Genomic DNA, 23,608 nt, shown 5'->3' on the forward strand with positions numbered 1-23,608 from the left:
AGGTGACGTGTGGACCGATCAGGGCATGGCACCAGCCGGTGAGCAGCTGACCCCACCCCCCATTGCCCCACTGCCGGTCGCCACCATACCCTGATTGCCATCCCCTACCTCTGCCCACTAGCACCCGCCTTGGCTGGCCTGGTGCCGCCTGCTCGCTGGCCCCGCCCCCACTGACTAGTCGTTCCGCTTTTTGGTCGATTTGCATATTAGGCTTTTATTATATAGTATAAGTTCTTTGGCTTATCTCTTCTCATCCCCCCAACTGCACATCGAGGTTATGTCAGTCTTTGGAACAGACTCACATGGCTACTTTTAGATAGGCCTTTGTAAGCAGCAGTTTATCCTGTGGACCATGTTAGTAACCTTCCTCTTACATTATGCTCCCTCTTTCCTTCTAGGCACAGTGGACGGTGCCATGGACCTGATCTTGATCAATTCCCTACCTCTTGTGTCTGATGCTGAAACATCCCTCACCTGCATTGCCTCTGGATGGCGCCCCCATGAGCCCCTCACCATAGGAAGAGACTTTGAAGCCTTAATGAACCAGCACCAGGATCCACTGGAAGTTACTCAAGATGTGACCAGAGAAGGGGCTAAAAACGTCTTTTGGAAGAGAGAAAAGGCTAGTAAAATCAATGGTGCTTACTTCTGTGAAGGGCGAGTTCGAGGAGAGGCAATCAAGATACGCACCATGAAGATGCGCCAACAAGGTAAGATATCCCTTAGTTGTGGGCACATAAGGCCCACTGAGACACACACACACCTTTTGTGTTGGCAGCTGCTCACTCAGGGGCTAGTATGAGCTGCCTAGGTATAGCTTCAAGACCTTGTCTGCCTTTTTCCCAGCATTGCCATCTCTACTATACCAAGCATTAGAGAGAAATGAGACCGTCCAGGCCAACTTCCTCACATTCAACCCCATTCACTAGACATTGTGCATAAGATGAAGTGAAATATGTGTTCTACAAAGGGATTCACAGCCCTATGGAAAAATGAACATGTTACATGTATATAATGTAAAAGTCACAAAAATGAGGACAGCTGTGCACTGCCAGACTGTTGGCTATTTTGAGCTTTCTCATTGACTTTTTTATTTGATTCTTTATTTTATTTATTTTTGTCTTCCCTTAAATATTCTTAACAGAAACTAATGTTTTCAGGGGGAAAATATGGTAGAGATAAAAAACTAAAAATGGTAACATCTATCAAAAACGGAACCTAATTGGTTATGGATGTGTCAGTTATCTACTGCCACAGGAATACTGTGCAACACAACCACAGGCCACAGAGGCATGCGACCATAAGCACTTATTGCTTGTGGGTGTGATTAGGTGGCTCTGCTGATCTTGACTGGGTTTTCTCGCACGTAAGGACGTTGTGTGTCTGGTAGCTCATTAGGCTGGCCTTGGTTGGGCCAGCTTGACTCTGTTCCACATGCGTATGAACCTAGGTATGGTCTCATGGGCATGGCAAAAGTGCAAGAGAACAAGTGGAAACACTTGAGACTTCTTGAAACCTAGTGTCAGTATTATTCATTCTCATTTCTGCCTCATTTTATTGCCCAAAGCAAGTCAAATAGCTGAGCCTAAATCAGACGGGAGGGCACTACCCAGTGACATGGTGAAGAGTTGTGGCTACAGGGAGGGATGAAGAACTGGGCCTTTTTTTGCAGGCTGCCATTCTTAGAAAGAGATGAGGACTTAATTTTAGAAGAGGAGCACCCGGGCCCAGCTCACAGCACACCAGGACTTTGAAGGAGGATATTGAGAGCCTGCTGCAAGGGTGATGTGATGGAGCCTTTCTCCTAATACAGTGGTTCTCAACCTTTCTAATGCCGCAACCCTTTAATACAGTTCCTCATGCTGTGGTGACCCCCAACCATAAAATTATTTTCGTTGCTACTTCATAACTGTAATTTTGCTACTGTTATGAATCGTAATGTGAATATCTGTGTTTTCTGATGGTCTTAGGCGACCCTGCTAGCGGTTCTCAACCTGTGGGTCCCACTGTCCTAAAAGAAGTGGGTCCTAAGCTCAGTCTTTAGCGCAGCCCACCATGGATGACAGTTGGGAGGAGATGGTGCTGTAAGGACTCTCTAATGATTCTGTTCTGCCTTAAGGCTCCCAGGACCAGATAGGCAGCTAGACTTCTGCATTTCTAACAAGGTCTCAGGTGAGAAGGTTCTCCTGGGAGAGACCACACCTTGAAGGGTATAGTAGGAGCCCAGCTGGGGTTCACCTGATAACATTGCTTTGAATTTGCTAAGGGTGGTAATTAAAAGATTTGAAGGTGTCAGCTCATTCTAAGGTCAAAAGTGATAAAACCATTATTCATTACAAATGAAGGAAAAAGGTTTCTTAGCAAAACTGTTATGCTCCCCTTTGACTGACACCAGGGCGAGTGGGAAAAGTGCACAGCAGACATTCCCAGGAATGCAGCTCCCTGTGAGGGAAGAGAGGTTGAACAAAGGGATGTGAGGTGTGCCAAAGCTAGCAAGGTGAAAAGTCACCTCTATTATGTTTCACATGTGACATTTGGGATTCCACTTGGATAAAGAGTTATGTCCTTCTGCTGATATTTCCACATTCTGAATGAAGAGAATCTGAGACTGTGAAGTGCCACCGTGCCCTTTCTGGGTGTCCTGGGATTGTCCTTGCCAGTGTGTAAATAAGAACCCGTAGAGCATGTTAGACCAGAACAATGGGAGTCAAAACCCAACTGTAATGGTCCCTCCACACAGAGTCCAGGTCAGCACGGATAAAGGAGAGGGCAAATTCACTAAATGAGGCACCAGCAGGCTTGGATAGTGAGAAACAGGTGAGAGAAGATGGCTTGTGGATTCATCTTCACCTGAGTGTTAATTCATTCTCCAACTCTTACTAGCTGTGTGGGCTTAGGCAACATATTTAACCTCTGTAAGTCTCATTTTCCATCATCTGTGGAATAGGCATAATAATATCTTCAAAACTGTTTAAGTTTTTCTTTTCTTTTTTTTTAAATATATTTTATTGAGTTTTTACAGAGAGGAAGAGAGAGGGATAGAGAGCTAGAAACATCGATGAGAGAGCAACATCGATCAGCTGCCTCCTGCACACCCCCCACCGGGGATGTGCCCGCAACCAAGGCACATGCCCCTGACCGGAATCGAACCTGGGACCCCTGAGTCCACAGGCCGACGCTCTATCCACTGAGCCAAACCGGTCCCGGCAGTTTTTTAAGTTTTAAATAAGATGGTATATGCAAGAAGCCAGTTCCATGAGTGCACTTAAAATGAGATATGATGCCCTAGCCGGTGTGGCTCAGTGGCTAGAGCGTCGGCCTGTGGACTGAAGGGTCCCAGGTTCAATTCCAGTCAAGGGGACATGCCCAGGTTGCAGGCTCGATCCCCAGTAGGGGGCGTGCAGGAGGCAGCCGATCAATGATTCTCTCACATCATTGATGTTTTTCTCTCTCCTTCTCCCTTCCTCTCTAAAATCAATAAAAATATAAATTAAAAAAAATTAAAATAAGATATGAGTTGCACAGTGGATGTGTCCTAAAAGCTTGTGTGAAGGAGACATTGCAGAGTACTTTACATAGTAATGACAGCAGCAGTCTGTAAGTGATGGGAATGGATTTGATGCCAAGTGATCGGGTTTCAGAGCCGGTATTTCTGGCCACTGCACTACCCTTTGTGTATCACTCTCAGTGTCCACCTCTCTCTCTCCCTCATCCCGGGCACTTGTTTTATGAAGTACAACCACTCCAACGAAAACCCTACAGGGCAACGCAGGGCACAGCGTAGAGGTACAGGAGTGGAAGTCACCAAATGTGGGTTTGAGCTCAGCTCTGCAACTGAATGATATGACCCAGGGCAAGTTACTTAATTGAAATCATAGTTTCCTCATTTGAAAAAAAAAAAAAATGAGGATAGAGACGGAACCACATACACTCAAGAGCCAAATGAGATCATCAGCGTTATCTGGCTCAGAGTAAATGTTCAATAATTATCATCATTATGGTTCCTTGGCATAAGCAGTAATTTAGTGGGGCTATTAATGTTCCCACTTAATTGTGAAAGATTTTAAAATCATCTACTTAACATAATTGTGGAGGTTTATATAAAATAGAAAAATAGGTAGTACTTTCCTGTATTTTAGTAATAACAGCTCAGGCCGTTGAACTGATTCTGTTTCTTTTGCTGACCATCCAACGGCTGAAATATGGTGTGAGCAAAGGGATGTCCTTCATAGTGAATCAGGAAAACCTCCAAAACTCTGTCTTTGTGACACTATCAGTTCCCTGGTACAACATCGTGGGAACCGCAAAGTGCCTGCCCAGGGACACAGCAGGATAGCATCAACACCGCTACAGTCCTGCTTGCTGCTGACTCCTGCATCTGGGAGGAAGTGGAAAATCCATCTGAGATGTGCCAAAACACGGCTTAAATTGGCTCTCGCACTCCAAATGGCCAACCTGTTTTTATCAATGGCCTCATCCAAAAAAGTCAAACACAGTTTATTCAGACCTTGCTGGCGATTTCATTTGGGAGTGGGGAGGGAGATCTGAAGTTTGAGACATTTTCACATCCAAACATCTGTTTGGGTGTTCCATCGGAAGAAACACAGGTGATTTTTCTTCCTATTATTTTTGAGAAAAAGCTGGATTTTAAGGACATCAAACTTTCCACACATGATTTGTGAAGTTGAAAGAGGTGAGCCATTTTTATCTAAATAACACAAATGAACATGTTGAAAGCATAAGGGAAGTAGGAAAATTTGAAGTCAGATTCACTCATTTATTCTTTCATTCCACAAGTATTCTTCAGGCTCTATGTGTGCCACGCACGGGAGATGCAATGGTGTTAACACTTCCCAAGTACTTCCTATTTATATACATTGCTGTACAATCTAGTCTTTACCAAATGCTTATCTCCTGAGGACTACTATGACCCCATATTAATAGACGAGGCCTGTAGCTATTATAACTTAGGTACATTCGCACACCTGGTTCCCACTATTGGACCTGGGATGGTTGACACAGGCCTGATCCCAGAGGCCAGGCCCTGCCCACCTTGTGCTGCCTTCCAATGGACCTGCCCTCCCGGAGCTCAGGCCAGTAGGGGCAATACCGTAGCAGTGGGACTTCATCGGGATCCCAGGGGTTGTCTAAGGCCCCTGGAAAAAGTGACAGCTAAGTGAAGACTGAGCCCCGGCCATTGTGGCTCCGTTGGTTGGAGCATTGTGCCACGCACTGAGGGTTTGTTCCCGGTCAGGGCACGTACCTAGGTTGTAGGTTGCATCCCCGGTCAGGGCTTGAGCAGGAGGCAACTGATCGCAGTTTCACTCTCACATTGATGTTTCTCTCTCTCTCTCTCTCTCTCTCTCTCTCTCTCTCTCTCTCTCTCCTCCCTTTGTCTCTCTAAAACAAATTTAAAAAATAAAATAAAATAAAATAAATGAAGACTGAATGAGAAGGAGTTGGTGAGACATAGGGGAAATGAAGGAGCAGAGAGAAAGGAGGAAGTTCACCACTTAGACGTGAATGATCACACGGTCTGTTTGAAGAACTTCATATATTTCAGAATGGAGGCCAGCCCAGATGCAGGCCCGGAGTATGATGAGGCCGGAGAGCTGGGGTTGGGGAACAAGTGTGGACATCTTGAGATAGTGTGTTAACTTTCACACTTACTCAAAGTTAGGAGACCCTGAGTAAGGGACTTAGTTACTCTTAACTCTGTCTCCCACGTCGGTAAATTGGATATCCTGTTTGCACAGGGCTTTTGTGAAATTATACAAAACGAGAGGCCCAGTGCACTGCCTGCTGCTGGCCAGGACCTCCCTTCCCCCAGCTGCCTGCCACCGGCTGGGGACTCCCTTCCTGTGGTTGGCCAGCTGGGCCCGCCCCCTGTTCGAACTCCCGGTCGAGGGGACAATTTGCATATTAGGCTTTTATTATGTAGGATAATAATGAACATAAAAGTACATCTTATTACTCCTAGTCCTTAACTCTCATTAAAGAAGACCACGGAAAATTTTTCTCAATTATTTTTCATCCTTGAGAAACATTTTTGTTACTCCATATATTTTTCTTCTCCAGCCCTTAAAGGAACAGTGAACTGTGTTTTTAGTTAAGTTCTGCCCATTAAGGGGCTCATCCCAGTGACCCTGCGCAGCTCCTCCTCTCGTCCAGGCCTCAGCAGTCTCCTTTAAGACAAGGTGGTGGGACCTGAAGCCTTTTGAGTACTAACCTCTGAAAGGTCTCTTCCATGAACTTGCTGTGTGGTCTTGGACAGGTTACATAACCTCTGTGTATCTTAATCTCTTCATTTGTAAAAGTAGGATAATTGTAGTAGCTATCTCACAGAGATATTAGGAAAATTCAATATGTATCAAGTCCTCAGCACAGTGCCTGGTGGCAGTAGGCACTGTTCAAAGGTGCTCATTGTTTTCACGATTCAGTCAAGGCCCACGGCACCACGGAAAAGCTGGGCTCCTGGGTCATCAGCCTGGAGACGTGGGTGCAGGAGGTGCCAGGCTGGGCAGCCGTGGGACTCTGGCGTGGCTGTGTTCTCTGAATGGGGAGCTCAGAGAGCACAAGATCTGGAATAATAGCCACAGCGTGGGGGGAGAGAGAAGCTGCCTTGGGGTTGAGTGTAGCGGGAAGTCTTGGTTCCTTTTCAGAAACAATGCTGGGCGAGAAGTCCCATGGTCAGCTAAACAGTCAGGGGCAGAAACTATAAACAAACCACAGAGAAAGGAACAACATGAAGTGGTCGGAAAAATTATCCCAGGAGCCCAGGAGCTTGTGGCAGAGAGCGAGTTACACACGCGAGGACTGCGGGATGAAGCGCCTTGTCAGTGTGAGCGCACCCACCAGAGCCCTGCCGCCCCCAGGCCTGCCTCCCTCCCACACGGTTGGTTCATGTGAGTCCGGTTGAGAAAGCCACCACTCAAGTCCATATGACAGAAGTCAGCACAGCAGTGCTGCCGTTGTTTTATGTTTGGGAAGGATACTGACTTCTAAGCACCTGGGGGCTTGGCATACATCATTTAATATTCCCAGCAACCTTTGAAGGTAAATATTTTTACTTCCAAATTATAGATGATGACACTGTGGTGTTCAGAGCTTAAGTAGGTTGCTCACAGAGGCCCAGTGAGTGGCAGAGGGTAGTCTCAAGGCGGGACTGTCTTATCCCAGGGCTCACAGGCCCTTTGACCTACACCATTCTCCTGTCTGCACCAAGGCATCCAGAGGGAGTCCTGGCTGGGCACCGTGCCTTGGTCAGCGGGCACAACAAGCAGACAGACCCAAAGCCCGGATGCCGAGCGTGGGTCAAAGGCATCTTCTGCCCTCACGGGGCAGCTCTCTGAGCTCTTGATCAGCTTCTCAAGCCGCCCATCCAAAAGCCACTCTGTGGGGATTCAGACATTCGGTAGAGGGTGTTTTGCACTGATTTCTAATTTAGATGGATTCTAGTCAGAGAATTTGATTCTTCATTATTTACAGAGATGTGCTTTGTGGCTTCATAGCGGGCAGTATGCTTCAAAATAGCCTGTATTCAGATAGCTACTTACAGGGGTCCATGAATATCCAACAAGCCTTAAATCGTGTTATTCCAATCTTTATTTGTCCTCACTGACTTTGGGTCCGTTTGATTCATCAGTTTTTAAACATTTCTACAATGCTTGTGGACTTGGCACTTTCTTTAATTGTCAGTTTTAGTTTCGTGGGTTTCGAGGCTCTGCTGTTGGAGGCACATGCAAGTTCAGGGTTATTTAACCCACCTGGTGGATTGTGTCTTTTTCTCATCTCGTAGAGACCGTCTTGATCCCTAAAATTTTGTTTTGGCTTCAGAATAAGTTTTTCTTCTGATAAAAATATTGCAATATCAAGCTTCTTTTAGTTATTAGTGCAGTATATGTTATTCTGTCCCTTTATTCTCAGTTTTATATGTCATTACACTAAATGTGTAGTTCATGGAAAGAGCATATATTTACATATTTATATCTATTCAATTTATCCTGAGGATCTCTGGCTTTTCACATCTTATTATGTCTTTTCTGTATGCCATGATTTTTCTTTGTGATTTTTTTCTTTTTTTATGTCCCTGTTTGCTTCCATTCTCCCTGACCTCAGTATTTAGGAAAGTTATAGATATTCTGTTTCTCTTCTTTTAGTGGTTATCCTTACATTTTCTATGTTGGCCTACTTTTCATGTCAGTTATACCTCAATAAGGCTGGAACTTTAAAAAGTGGCTTAACTTAAAGCCTAGAATTAATTCCCCCCTTATTCTGTAGTTGTGGTTCTCTGTAGATTATGGTGTACATTAAAGGAACTCAGGAACTGTTGTAGTTGGGAGACTGTGACATGATTTTGTTCACACATCTTGTCCCATAAATCAAGGAGCTCAGGCAATACTTTGTTCCAAGCTTAACATAGAGACAGACGTTCCCAAAATTATTTTATAAGCCAAATCCACAATAACTTCTCTAGTTTCATCTTAATACTCCAGTCCCATGATTATGTCAGCTCATATATATATAACTAAAGGGTAGAAGGCAAGATGTTGGGTGTTTAGTTTGGTAATAGTTATTAATCAATACAAAGTCCTCACCTCCCCAGCTAGTTACATGGAAAAAATGTACATATGTATGTTGTGTGTATATAGTTACATTTTTACAGAGGAAATAACCACCCCTTTCATCAGATTCTTTTAAAATGATATAACCTTAAGAAAGCTATCAGCTACCACTGTTTCTAATACCATGAAAACCAGCTGACAGCTGCCCAGTGCCAGCCCTCACCGTCTGAAGTTCAAATGGTGGAGAAAATATGCAACCTCATTTTCTCCTTTGTTTTCTCTCTCTCTTTTAAAAGCTTCCTTCCTACCGTCTACTTTAACTATGACCGTGGACAGGGGAGATAACGTGAACATATCTTTCAAAAAGATGTTGATTAAAGAAGAAGACGCAGTGATTTACAAGAATGGTGAGTCTGTGCTTTGCTTCCTTTCGGCGCCATGGTGTGAGACACAGCTAGCACACCACACACTGGGTCATTATCTTACTGCAGTCTTAGGAGCAGAAGTTGGAAGTAAAGCTAATATGAAGCAAGCTAACCAAATTATATGATAGAAGCTCTCTTAGGAGATGTGTTTGGTGGCTCAATCAAGTAAATTCAAGATTCATAGACATATATGAATATACAGTATGAATTATAAATGTACAAAAAACCCCATCGTGATGTGATAAGTGGGGTTCCAAATTCTGCCATATAAAATGTTGGCTTGTTTGATTGCAAAGTTAATAAAATGCTCAGCATGAGCCTGGAGAGCCACTGGCAATCGTCCTGGGGGGCCTTACCTGTGCAACCTAAATCCATCTCCATCCAACTATGGTTTGGCACCACTTGGTGGCAAAGACCTGGCCCAGCTGAAATATCGCTGGGGATTATTCTGAGTTCTGTGGATGGATAAGACTTCCAGATTAAAGTAGTGATTCTAGGCATCTTCTGGTTAATTGATTAGTTGCCATTTCCCACACAGATTTGCCTGCTTACCTCTATCTGCAGCAGATAAGAACTTTAGCCTCCCCACATCTTCATGTGTTTGGCAGTAGATTCCATAGACTAATAGGCTATCTGCTCTACCACCATACCTTTCTCTACTGTTGGGAGTGCATTGAGCTCAGCCTTTTCATTCTTCTCCCACACTCAATCTGCTAGCTAGAGCACATTTTCTATCGGGTTATGGAAGGCCAATCAAGTAGAGGAGCCAGACAAGGAAATAAGAGTGTTTGAGTGTGGACCTTCATTCTCTTCACTTCTCCTTTATCAGGTTCCTTCATCCATTCAGTGCCCAGGCATGAAGTACCTGATATTTTAGAAGTGCATCTGCCTCACGCTCAGCCCCAGGATGCTGGAGTGTACTCGGCCAGGTACATAGGAGGAAACCTCTTCACCTCGGCCTTCACCAGGCTGATAGTCCGGAGTAAGTGATTGAGAGGCCACAGTCTGTGATGGCATAGTTGTTAGGATTTTTATTTGCAAGTAAACTGACTCTGGCACCTAACCCAAAAACCAGGGATTGGTTGGAAGTATACTATGGACTCTTAGAAAATTGATGGAAAAGCCGACAAGCAACTTTTCCAAAAAGATAGGCTCCAGGGAAGATCTGGGGCTCAGCACTGGTGGGGAAGAGTACACTTTCTCTCTAGGGTGCCACCTACCATTTCCCTAACTTAAATTCAGTGACGTTTCCTTTACTTCCAAGTTTTGAATTCCCACGATAAAGAATAAAATTGGTATCACATATGTCAGATGTCTATTTGCCTAGACCAGTGGTCGGCAAACTCATTAGTCAACAGAGCGGCAAACTGCGGCTCGTGAGCCGCATGTGGCTCGTGAGCCAAGGATTGCCGACCACTGGCCTAGACCAACAAGATACAGACAAGGGTGGAACCACATACTCGGGTACAGGCACTGGGACCTCACACTTGAATAGCAGCACCACTCCCATACAAAGGGGGAGCCGTGACCTGGGCAGTCTCCTGAGAGGCATCCTAAGCGGGGTGAGGTGGGCCCGCTGGGTTGCTCTAGTATCTGGTTAAACATCAAGTCTCCTGTAAATCCCACAATTTCCAGATCACTTAACTCTCAAGTGTGATTTCTATTTTCAAGTTTGAAAAATGCAAGAGTTGGAACTAGTGAAAACCACCCTTCACCCAATTATAACTATCAAAGTGGGAAATAACCATCATCAATAGTTTTTACACAAAATTGATCAGTAGAAAGCAACAAATTGGCCCTGAATTTTCCCCAGCTACGGCAGGTATTCATGATATTAACACATTGTGGGCAGATCACGAACATTCTCGTGTTTTCGTATTACATAGTTAATATGAAATTAAATACCCGTTGCATTTTGCAGTTATTTATTACATGTTCTTACAAGCTAATATCTTTTTAAAGTATGGTACTTTGTAAAACGTTTTTTGTATTCGTTCAGTAGAAACTTACCTGGCCACTGGGTAAAGCTAGCAATAAAACTACTGGTGCGCAATGTGTTAAGTACTCAGGCTTCAGGTCTAAGAACTTGGGATGCTTTGTCGTTCCTCTAATAATTGGGATCTCTAACTCATGAAGAGTATTTTGCTTTGCATGATATTCATTCACTCATTCAGCAAATAGTGTGATTTTAACTGTGTCAGGCATTGTATTGGTGTTGAGAACACAAGAATCATAAGATGAGCCACTGTTCCTTAGATAATTCCCAAATACAGGGGCTATATACATATATAAGCAGATATTGCAATATGACAATAGGCTTATGAAAAGTGTGGTTCATCTAGTTTATGCAGGTGAAATCCCTTTTATTCCACTACACTCGTGGAGAGTCTGAATGGCAAGGACACAATTTAGGTTCATTTCTTGGATGGTTTCTCTCCAGTCTGCTACAGCACCATGCACCTCAGTGCTCAGAGTCTGGGTTAAATGGGCAGATTTTCCAGCAATATCAGAAACATCAGATTTTGATACAAGGTGAAAAGTTTAAAGCTTTTCTAAAAATGACTCAGCACAGACTAGAATGTAAAATTCACCCGAACTTTTAAGATAAGGCAAAAGACTTCAAGCACATTTTGATCTTCAAGTTGTCTCTTTCTCAGATTGCTGGGAGCATGTGTTTATTCTCTTTTGCTCTTACGGAGTAGTTCAATGAACCTGTTTTAGAATCACTGCCAATATCTAAACTCCTAAGAAATGTAAGTTTGAATACAATCATCCCATTTAAAAGTATTTCCCCGCAGGATGACCTCTCTGATGTCAGGCATTTGAAGGCATTTGTCCACTCTCATGACTGTAGGGTGTCTCTCTCCAGGATGAATGAAACCTAGGAAGAGTCAGTGCTTAACGACTGTGTAGTAAAAATCACACTGCTTATGTGTATAGGGCTTATTTTTATAAATTCTCTCCCGGACAAAAGATTCCTCACAAGCATTAAGTTTACAGGATTTCTCTGTATGCCATGAATCCGTGGTTTCCTAAAATACAAAACCATGAGGCTTGTGAAGAAAAGAGCAAAGCCTAATTGCATACTCATTGCTTATCAGCAAACTCTTCTCCTGACTGCTCCATCCCCAATCATTCCCTGGAGCTTCATTCTCTCCTCCTTCCCAGGATTCCGTGTAAAACTAGAGACATAGTTTAATGGGACAGGAAGCCTATTTTCATTTTCAGATTTTTCCATCATTAGTCTTCACTGTCCACGTAGCCTGTGGTCAGACTCTTAAGAAATCGCTAATTGTGCAGAATAATTTTTCCTTTTCATGTAAATATTAGCTTTGAGACATTTTGTAGCTCTGTCTAGTAAGTGGAAGCCTGAAGGAAAAGGTCTGTGTTGACAGTCTTCCTGATTATTTTAGAGAAAATACTGATAACCAGGAATTCTTGCCAAAGAAATTACAAGATTACATTGGCTATAGGCAGAGGTCCAAGCTTCACCATCATGAAAATAACATTCAGGGACCAAGAGCGCAGAAGAAAAATTAAATAAAATTTAATTATTTAATAAAATTTTAAATTCAACATCCCCCTTGATTTTATATATATATAAAATCAAGAAGGTATCCTTTATATCAGAAGGTATCCTTAGACCTAATTAACAATCTAAAGTCCCTAAGTGCTGGAGAGAAGTAGCCAAGAAATATGAATCCAGAAGCATCTTACCATCCTTGTACTTTAGGTTTGTGTATCTTGTTTCACTTTTTATATTTTCTGCCTGAAAAATGGGTGGATGCTACTAGCGTCTGCTTCCCCGTTTGGTCATATCCCTTCTCCACATTACACCAGAGGTTCTCAAACTCTGGCTGTATCAGAATCATCTGGAAGACTTGTGAAGCCTCAATCACTTGTGAAGCTAGTCCACCACCACAGTTTCTCATCAGAAGGTCATGGGTTGAGAGTCTGAGATTTGCATGACTAACAGTCTCAGGTGATGGAGATACTGCTGATTAAGGACCACACTTTGGAAATCACTGTTCTACGCTCTAACCACACCTGCAGCTCTGCCAGCACATGGTGCTCTCTTGTTGGCCTCGCCTTCACCTGGAACACACTCTGCAGTCCTATCTTCCTTGCTACTTAGACCAAGCATGTCAAACTTGCGGCCCATGGACCGCATGCCTCGTTGCTTTGGCCTGTGTTCGCCTTTGAGTTTGAGATGCTTGACTTAGGTGGTCCTGCAGATTCCGCTCACATACCACCTCCTCAGGGAAGCCTTCCTTTATGCCCTCTTCCATCCCCAAGACAGGATTAGGTACTTTTTGTCTCTGTTCCTATCATTTTCTGTTAACATATCTGTTTCCCACATGAAACTATTAGCCTTTAAAGAGCAAAGATTGTATTTTGTTTTTATTCATTCACTAGGGTCCTCTGAAATGACTGACATGTAGCAGGTATGTTGTCAATGTGCGTTACTCACTGCAGCCTTGTTTTCCTTAACAAAAGGATGCGAGGCTCAGAAGTGGGGACCTGAGTGTAACCGTGTCTGCACTGCTTGTGTGAACAATGGTGTCTGCCACGAAGATACTGGGGAATGCATTTGCCCTCCTGGGTTTATGGGGAGAACCTGTGAGAAGGGTAAGTCAAGAGTGCTTGATGAGTAAGTTGTGGGTTGAAAAAGGCGCCACTGGATCTAGAATTTTAGATGTGGACAGAGTTGGGAATGGAAGTTAAATGGCCTCTGCTAGGCATACGGTGCCTTTGTGTGAGTTAGAAAAAAGGTGCCCTTTCCTAAGAGTTTCTTATTGCCAACTACTGGGAAGTTTCAATACATAAATGAATCTACAATGTCTGTGATGTGAATGCCCCCGCCAGGTGTATGCTGTGCACAGCCTGCATAATTGTGGGTGTGGCTCTGGTATCCTCTCTGTGGGGCACTTTCATTGTCTGTAAAATGTGTGTTCACCCTGCCCATACCACAGCTGAGATTGGATTATTTTCCATGTTCATTGGTCTAGGAGAGACCCTTTAAAAGAAGAATTATGCATTTCAAGGGTTGTATGCTTGACTCTGAATCACCTTTTTCTCCCCCAAAAAGCTTGTGAACGGCACACATTTGGCAGAACTTGTAAGGAATGGTGTAGTGGACCAGAGGGATGCAAGTCCCACGTGTTCTGTCTCCCAGACCCCTATGGGTGCTCCTGTGCCACCGGCTGGAAGAGCCTGCAGTGCAATGAAGGTATGCACCGTCCCGACCCTGCACGGGAAGAGTTCTGGCAGGGACACAAGGAGGTCTGGCTTGCTGAGCAACAAGGTTTGAATCACAGATGATTTATTGAAAGTTAATTATGCTTTCACATGAAGACTCTGGACCTCATAGAAAGTGCTCCTCATACACCTCACCTGGGATCTTATTAAAACAGAGTCTGATTTCATGGGTCTGGGCTGGGGCCGGAGGTTCTGCCTTTCTAACAAGCTCCTACATGTGCCGATGCTGTTGGATTTCCAACCACACTTGACATTGGAATGTCATTGAGTGCATCATAAATATCAGCACTTTCAGGTCAGATCCGGACTGAATTTGGTGTTTGGTAATTGAGAAAGTTATGATCTTATCTTCTATGGACATTACTCACGCTACTCTAAGATCACCTCCGCCCACCTCTGCCCTTTCTAATGTCTACTTTCCTGTTTGATAAGCTACAAAGGTATGTGTTTCCCATCTCCTTTCCAGTATGTGTTTCATATCTCCTGCAACACAGTAGTAGGTTAACATGAACCTGCAGCCAAATATGCCAGATCTTTTCTAATGACTATTAGTGGAGTGAATTGGCCAGAGCTGAAAGAGTTTTCAGTATTTACCTCACAAAGCCAGCTTTTTGAACATCTGGCACTATTGGGAGTTAGGATGGAGCCCCCAGCAACCTGAAAACAATGTCCTAGGGCTGAGCAGTTAAATAAAAATATAAGCAAGACACATCTGTAATTGAAACTTTTCTAGTAGTCACATTTAAAAAGTAAAAGAAGTGAAATAATTCTAATATTTTATTTACCTCAATATACCAAAATATTTCAAGAAGTAATCATTAGAAAAAAGTTTTAATGAAATAGTTTACATTCCTTTTTCACACCAAGTCTTTGAAATCTCAATTTGGACTAGCTATATTTTAAGTGCTCAGTAGCCATGCATGACTAGTGGATATCATACTGAACAGCACAGCTTTAGGGGCTTGGAATAAGAGGGCAAAGAGGAGAGTAACACAAAAGCAAGCTGCAGCTACTACAAACCTCACTCAAGTCCCTCTAAATGTCCTAAATGTCATATCTGCCCCCGTGGATCACTGAGGGAGCCACAGCAGTGAAGGAATCTTACCTGGTCTGTGAGATGTGCACCTTAAAGCAAAATGTGCCTCCAGGTGGGGGTAGGCCCAGTTCCCTTAAAAAAGAATATTATAAAACTATATGCAAATTAAAACACACACGTGTGTATGTAAACACTGCTAGGACCCCGGGAGGGGTGCATGCATGTTAGGAGTCTAGAATATAAGTGTCATCAGCTTCATAGTGAATGTGTCTCTAGATTCAGGTTTATAAGAGTATGCATATTGACATCCCAGCCATGCCAGGCTAAAGAAATCACTATGATTTTATCAATTGGAAATTTCTAGTGTTCTCCCAGACTCCTTCCTAAGGCCTCCAATCACCTATGTGCTAGACTCCTTGATATTGTCCCTTAGGTCCCTGAGACGCTAATCACTTCTTTCTAACATTTCCTCTGTCTGCATGTCTATTGATCAAACTTAAAATTCATTGACTCTCTCTTCTGTTATTTCCACTCTGCTGCTAAGTCTACATAGTAACATTTTCTATTTCAGTTGTCTAGTTCTAGAATGTTTTTTTGTTATTAAAAAAATTTTATTCAACTTATTGGGCTGACCTCGGTTAATAAAATTATATAGGTTTCAGGTTTATAATTCTATAATATATCATGCAAATATTGTGTTGTGTGTTCATCACTCAAGTCAAGTCTCCTTCCGTCATCATTTATCCCTCCTGTACCTCTTCCATCTCCCCCATACACCCTTCTTCCATTCCCAGTGGTAATCACTATACTGTTGTCTGTAACTATGATTGTTTTTTTGTTATTTTTGCTTAATCCCTTCATTTTTTCACCCAGTCCCCCAGCACCCTACCCCTCCAAAAACTGTCAGTCTGCTTTCTGTATCTACAAGTCTATTTCTATTTTGTTTATTTATTAATTTTGTTCATTAGATTTTTACGTATAAGTGAAATCATATGGTATTTGTCTTTCTCTAACTGGCTTCTTTCACTTAGTGTAATACTCTCCTGGTCCATCCATGGTGTTGCAGAAGGTAAAATTTCCTTCTTTTTTATGGCCAAGTAGTATTCCATTGTGTAAATGTACTACAGCATTTTTGTTGTTAATTCTCACGCGAGGATATTTTTTCATTGATTTTTAGAGAGAGTAGAAGGGGTGGAAGGGGGGTGGGTGGGAGAGAGAGAAACATCGATATGAGAGAGACGCCTTGATTGGTTGCCTCCAGCACAGGCCCCTTGGGGCTGGGGAACAAATCTGCAACCCAAGTAGGGGCCCTGATCCAGAATCAAACCCACGACCTTTTGGTGGGTGGGCTGACACTTTACCACTGAGCCACACTGGCCAGGGCAGTACTGCAGCTTTTTTATCTGCTCTTCTACTGATGGACACTTGGGCTGCTTCCCAATCATGACTATTGTAAATAATGCTGCAATGAACATAGGGGTACATATATTCTTTTGAATCAGTGTTTTGGGTTTCTTTGGATATATTTCCAGAGGTGAAATTGCTGGATTGTAAGGCAGTTCTATTTTTAACCTTTTGCACTCGGATGTTGAGTGTGACTCGACACGGTTAGCATTAGAATAAAGGAATCGAGAAAAAAGCAAGCAAGTGCAAAGGGTTAATGTTTTGAGATGACTTGATACTGCTCAACAGTGTGTGAGGATTCCCTTTTCTCCACATCCTCGCCAACACTTGTTGTTTGTTCATTTATTGGTGGTAGCCATTCTGACAGGTGTGAGGTGATATCTCATTGTGGTTTTAATTTGCATCTCTCTCAAGGCGTCTCTCTCATTTCTTTGATGATTAGTGACATTGAACATCTGTTCATTGTCTATTGGCCATCTGTATGTCCTCTTTGGAGAAGTGTCTATTCAGGTCCTTTGTCCACTTTTTAATTGCACTTTATGTTGAGTTGTATAAGTTTTTTATTATCAGATGTATCATTGATGAATATGTTCTCCCATTCAATAGGTTATCTTTTCATTTTCTTTTGCTGTGCAAAAAAATTTTAGTTTGATGTAGTTCAATTGTTTATTTCTTTCTTTTGATTCCCATTGCCTGAGGAGACATACCAGAAAAAATATTTCTATGAAAAATGTCTGAGATTTTACTGCCTATATTTTCTTCTAGGATTTTTATGGTTTTGAGGCTTATCTTTAATACATTTGAGTTTATTCTTGTGGATTGTGTAAGAGGTGGTCTAATTTTACTTTTTCACACATATCTGTCCAATTTTCTCAGTGCCATTTATTGAATAGACTATCTTTGTATGTTTTTGTCTCTTTTGTTGAATATTAATTGACCATAAAGGCAAGGGTTTGTTGCTAGACTCTCTCTTCTGTTCCATTGACATATCTATTTTTATGCCAATGCCATGCTGTTTTGATTACTATGACTTGTTGTATAATTTGATATCAGGTAATGTGATTCTTCAAACTTTTTCTTTCTCAAGATTGCTGTGGCTATTTCTGGTCTTTTGTAATTCCTTATAAATATTAGGACGATTTGTTCTAGTTCTGTGAAATACGCCATTGGTGTCTTGATAGGAATTGTGTTCAATCTATAGATGGTTTTGGGTAGTATGGAAATTTTAATGATGTTAATTCTTCCCATTCATGAACAAGGTATATGCTTCCACTTATTTGGATCTTCTTCACTTTCTTTTTTACAGTGTCTTGTAATTTTATGAATTAATTCCTATGTATTTTATTAGTTTTTGAAGCAATTGTGAATGTGATTATTTTCATAGTTTCTCTTTCTGATGATTCATTATTGGTGTATAAAAATACAACAATTTCTAGATATTTATTTTGTATCCTGCTACTTTACTGAATTCATTTATCAGTTCTAGTAGTGTTTTTTTTTTTAATTTTTTTGTTTGATTTTTGTGGTTTTTTTGTGTGGAGTTTTTAGGGTAAGGGTGGGGAACATCCAGCCTGTGGGCTGTATAAGACCCACAAAATCATTTGGTTTGGCCCTGTCAAAGCATTAGGGGTGAGTTATTAAATGTTTGACCAAATAAAGCAGGCTAATTTTTTAAGTTGATAATCTTTTTTTTTTTTAAGATTGTCCCTGGTTTATTGATAATATTACAGCATAGCAAAATATTCTAACTGCATCACGTGGTGTTTTGAAATTCATCCCAACTGTAGGCTGAGGGACCTGCAGGTTGGACAGACTGCCAAAGTCCAAAAGCTTCAGCATTTCCTTAGTGTCAAGGTCAACTTCAATGATCTCCTGATCCAGGGCCGAGACCTCAGGGACATAGTTATCTCTCCCCTCCCTCTCCTGCAGCTTGTTGGAGATGCCTCTCACGGGCCTCTCTGAATCTGCTTCATCAGATGGGTGACATAGCCCCCTATCTTGTTTTGGAGCTTCTTGCTGGGGATAATGGGGACCTTCTCACTCTTGTTGGTGTGGAAGTCGTTGCCCAGGCGTGTGTAGTACTTCTCGATGATGACCCGGGCCGTCTTCTTCATGGTCTTGGTTTGGTGCGAACGCGGCCCATGTTGGCAGGTCCCTGGTGAAAGAGGAAACCAAGTTGATAATTTTGTATGGCCTGTGAAGGATGTTATAAATATCCAAAAGGCTCTTGGCAGAAAAAGGTTCCCCATGCCTACACTAGGGTTTTTACACACAGTATCATGTCATTTGCAAATAATGACAGTTGTACTTCTTCCTTCCCAGGGTTTCATTTATCTTTTGTATTTTTTTAGGCTCTATTGCATTTATTTCTGCTCTGATCTTTATTATTTCCTTCCTTCTACTCACTTTGGGCTTTGTTTGTTTATTCTTTTCCAAGTTCCATTAAGTGTAAAGTTAGATTGCTTATTTGAGGTTTTTCTTGTTTTGAGATAGGCCTGTAATGCTGTGAAATTTCCTACTACGATTGCTTTCACTGTGTCCCATACATTTTGGATTGTTGTGTTCTCATTTTCATTTGTTTCAAGGTATCTTTTGATCTCTTCCTTGACCTCATTGTTGACCCATTCATTGTTTACTAATGTTTAGCTTCCAAGTTTTTGTTTGTTTTTCAGTTTTTTTCTTGTTGTCGATTTCTAGTTCCATACTATTATGGTCAGAGCAGATGCTTGATATGATTTCAATCTGAGACTTGTTTTGTGTCCTAACATGTGGTCTATCTTACAAAATGTTACATGTGCTCTTGAAAAGAATGTATATTCTGCTTTGGGGTGAAATGCTCTGATGATATCAATTAAATCTATCTGATCTAGTGTGTCATTTAAGGCAACTGTTTTCTTGTTGATTTTCTGTCTGGAAGATCTATCCATTTATGTCAATGGGGTGTTAAAATTCCCTACTGTATTGCTGTTAATCTCTTCCTTTATGTTCATCAAGATTTGCTTTATATGTTGAGGTGCTCCTATGTTGGGTACATAAATGTTTACAAGGGTTATATCCTCTTGTTGGATTTATTATTATGTAGTGTCCTTCTTTGTTTCTTATTATAGCCTTTGTTTTAAAGCCTATTTTGTCAGATATAAATATTTCTACCCCGGCTTTTATTTCCTTCTCATCTGCATGAAATATCTTTTTTTCCCTTTCTCTTTATTTTAGTCTGTGTTATCTTTCATTCTGAGTTGAGTATCTTGTATACAGCACATATATGGGTCTTGTTTTCTTATCCATTTTGCTATCCTATGTCTTTTGATTGGATCATTTAAGCCATTTACATTTGAAGTGATTATTGCTAGGTATGTATTTATTGTGATTTTATTCTTATTTATTGTTGGCACTATTACAGATGTTCCTCATTCCCTCCTCCCCCCTTTAACCACGTCCACACATCCCTACCGACTCTTCATTTGGTCATCACCACATTGTGTCCATGAGCTATGCAAATATGTTCTTTGGCTAATCCCTTCACTTTCTTTCATCCAGTCTCTTCTCATCCCCTTCCCTCTAATCTCTGTCAGTCTGCTTCCCATCTCCATGCCTCTGGTTCTATTTTGTTCATCAGTTTATTTTGTTCATTGGATTCCACATATAAGTGAGATTGTATGGTATTTGTCTTTCTCTGTCTGGCTTATTTTGCTTAGCACAATAATCTCTAGGTCCATCCATGCTGTCTTAAAAGGTAAAGGTTCCTTCTTTTTTACAGCTGTGTAGTGTTCTACTGAGTAAATCTACCACAGCTATTTTGTCTATTCATCTTCTCATGGGCACTTGGCTGTTTCCAGATCTTGGCTATTGTAAACAATGCTGCTATGAACACAGGGGTGCATATATTTCTCCTGTTCTTTCATTTGGGGCATGTTTCTTTGTCTCCCCATTTTGGTGCCTCTTTGTGTTTATTCCTATGTATTAGTTAGAGCTGTTATGAGTCTCAGTCTTGGTAGTATGGTCTTATATAGTAGGTGTTCCATGGGACTCAGTGTTGCAGTCTCCTTGATTACCAGATCTTGGTGCTCCAGAAACGTCTCTTGTGGAGGTTTTGTGGGTCCTCCTGTTGTAATTGAGTTTATTGCTATTGGCCCATTCACCTGTGGGGTTGGCCCTGAGGCTGGCTGACTGTGAAGATTGACCCTGACCACACTATAAAGGCTTTTATGCAGGTGCTGACCACATGAAGTGGAATTTGCTTCAGTAGGGTCTGGTGCCTGCCAAGATCTCCTTTTGGATTGGCTGCTTGTGAAGCTAATTGGATCTTGTTCTGATGCTGTCTGAAGCCGGCCAGTGTGTTGGCTCTGGGCCTTTTGGTAAGGACTCTGGTTCAGGCCAATATCAGGTGCTGCCTGTGGGCCCTGGGCAACCTGTTTGAGCTACAAAATGACCCATAGTTTGTGGCTGTCTCTGCATATATTCTTTCTGATTGGTGTTTCAGGATTCTTAGGATATAGTCCCATACTGTTTTCCACAGTGGCTGCACCAGTCTGCATTTCCACCAGCAGTGCATAAGGGTTCCCTTTTCTCCACATTTTCACTAGCACTTGTTGTTTGTCGACTTAATGATGGAACATTTAAGCCATTTACATTTGAAGTGATTATTGCTAGGTTTGTATTCTGAGAGGTGTGAGGTGATGCCTCATTGTGGTTAGGGGTAGGGCTGCCTCTGCTGTGGGCAGAAAGGAACAAGCTGTGCACCAAGGCTGGCTTTTACCAGCACTGGGCCTGGTGGCCGGTCAGCGAAAGTCCCAAGGCACCCTAAGATCTGCCTCTGCTTGCCGGCTGCCTGAGAGCTCAGTCGCTGCAAGGGCCTCTGGCAAGTACTCAAGTTGCATGAGTTCAGTTCTCCCGGTAGTCACCAGGTATGGGTGAGTGGTATTCACCAGACTGATACAAGTTCAAACTCATTGCCAGTCCTGGGTCTGAGGTCACTCAGCACATTCTCCAGCGTATACCACGTCTAGCTGTCTTAAAAGGTAAAGGTTCCTTCGTGGTGGGGGTGGTCTCATGGAGTCATCTGGTGAGGCCAGCAGAGTTCATCAGGCCCAGGTAGACCAAGATTTGGCCTCATGCAGGGAGGGCTCTGCACTAGTTGGGTGTATGAAGGAAAAAATGGCTTCCGTCCTAGAGCCACACAGCTCAGTCTGTCCAGGATTCTGCCAGGAGCACGAGCTCAATAGGGCAGGGTCGCTGGGAATCAGGATGGTGGGGCTGGTTGATTGCCTATGATGTGAAGGTATTGTTCAGGGTTGGGGGAAGGTAGGAGGAGTGGTGCCCACCACAAAGCCACACAACTCAGTCTGTCTCAGATTCTGTCCGGACCCCAGCAGGGCAGGGCCTACCATGAGTTGAGAGCGTGTGGCCACCTACAGTCTGCAGGGTGGGGCTAGAGGATCTCCCATCAGGGAAGGCACCAGTTAGTTTCATGGGAAAGTGGGGGGAATAGCCCTGCCCCAAAGCTACACCACCCAGTCACTGACACCCCCCGAGTCTGCCCAGACCTCTACACTCTGGCCTAGGCAGCTGACTCCAGTCCAGGCAGCTGACACCTTACTGGGGTATGAGCTCTGCAGGGTGGGGGCACAGGGAGCCCAATTGTGGGGTTATTGCATTCCCCTGGGCCCGTGGTCGGCAAACTGTGGCTCGCGAGACACATGCAGCTCTTTGGCCCCTTGAGTGTTCTAACGCCACTTCTTCAAAATAGACTCGCCCATGCTGAAAACCGACTTCTGTGCATGGGCCACAAAGTTTCAATCGCACTGTACGTGCATGCCTGCACATGGTATTTTGTGGAAGAGCCACACTCAAGGGGCCAAAGAGCTGCATGTGGCTCACGGACCGCGGTTTGCCGACCACTGCCCTAGGCTAATGCCATAAGGAGGGGAGTGCTCCACCATCCAAGGCAGATGGTGTCTGCGGTGCAGCAGAGTTATTCAATACAGGGTGCCCGGCGGTTGTCCTCTCAGTGTTCTCCCCAGAGCCATAGACCCCAGGCTCTCCTCACACAACTCCAGTCTGCTCTGCTCTCCCTCCGCCTGAGCCCAGGGTGAGTGGCTGTGAATGAGATTTTGTGCATTGGCTCTTTAGGAGGATGCCTATGTCTCTAGCAGACACTTGTAGCTCCCTGGAAGACCATCCCCACCGATTTTAACAGCCAGATTTTATGTGGGTGTCTCTTCCCAGCTCTGGTGCTCTGGGCTATGGAGCCCAGCATGGAGTTGAGACCCCACACTCATCAGGGGGAACCTTTGCAGCTGAGGTAGCCTTTCAGCATCTCAGCCACTGCCCATGGGCATGGGGTTCAGCCTTTTTTGTGTCTCCGCCCTTCCTACCAGTCTTGATGTGGCTTCTTCTGTAAATCCTTGGTTAGAAGACTTCTGTTTCACTAGTCTTCAGTTGGTTATTCAGGTTGATCTGTATTTTTGTTGTAATTCCAGTTTGGTCCTGGGAGGAGGTGAATGTAACATTCACCTAGTCTGCTGCCATCTTGGATCCTCTTTTGGTTATTTTTATAGTTTCTATCTCTATGCTGAGATTTCTCATTGTTTCATTTGTTGTGAGCATATTTTCCTTTATCTCACTGAGCATAATTATTACATTTGCTTTAAAATTTTTGTCTACCATTTCTAACATCTGGGTTATCAAGGTTGGTCTTTGTTTGTTTTTTCTTATGTTGAGTAATTTGGACTTGTATCTTGGACACTGTGAATGTTACCTTGTGGAGACTATATTCCTTTGAGGAGTGTTGACTTTGTTTTAGCAAGCTATTAATTTGGAAGGACTCAAATGGAAAACTCTGACTCTTAGTCATCAGCTCAAACACAGTTCAGTTCTTTTATTCTTAGCGGGATAGCTTTGAATCTGCACTTAACATGTGT

The 23,608-nt window shown here is 43.0% G+C and overlaps 1 protein-coding gene and 1 pseudogene across 2 annotated transcripts in view; one reads left to right on the plus strand and one right to left on the minus strand.

The window, feature by feature from the left end:
• Window positions 1-23,608, plus strand: part of TEK (TEK receptor tyrosine kinase) — a 118,783-nt gene that overhangs the window by 49,437 nt on the left and 45,738 nt on the right. The window contains exons 2-6 of the mRNA XM_079791436.1: window positions 399-710; window positions 8,861-8,971; window positions 9,819-9,971; window positions 13,487-13,618; window positions 14,079-14,219. Coding sequence (XP_079647562.1) covers window positions 399-710; window positions 8,861-8,971; window positions 9,819-9,971; window positions 13,487-13,618; window positions 14,079-14,219 — 849 coding nt within the window. The remainder of the gene's footprint in view (window positions 1-398; window positions 711-8,860; window positions 8,972-9,818; window positions 9,972-13,486; window positions 13,619-14,078; window positions 14,220-23,608) is intronic.
• Window positions 18,384-22,157, minus strand: LOC307111095 (small ribosomal subunit protein eS17-like; annotated as a pseudogene). The gene is made up of 2 exons: window positions 22,073-22,157; window positions 18,384-18,843 (listed from the first exon to the last, which is right to left on the minus strand). The product of its transcript is annotated as a small ribosomal subunit protein eS17-like (transcript).

Source organism: Cnephaeus nilssonii, assembly GCF_951640355.1.
Source record: "Cnephaeus nilssonii genome assembly, chromosome: 14".
Lineage (NCBI taxonomy): Eukaryota > Metazoa > Chordata > Mammalia > Chiroptera > Vespertilionidae > Cnephaeus > Cnephaeus nilssonii.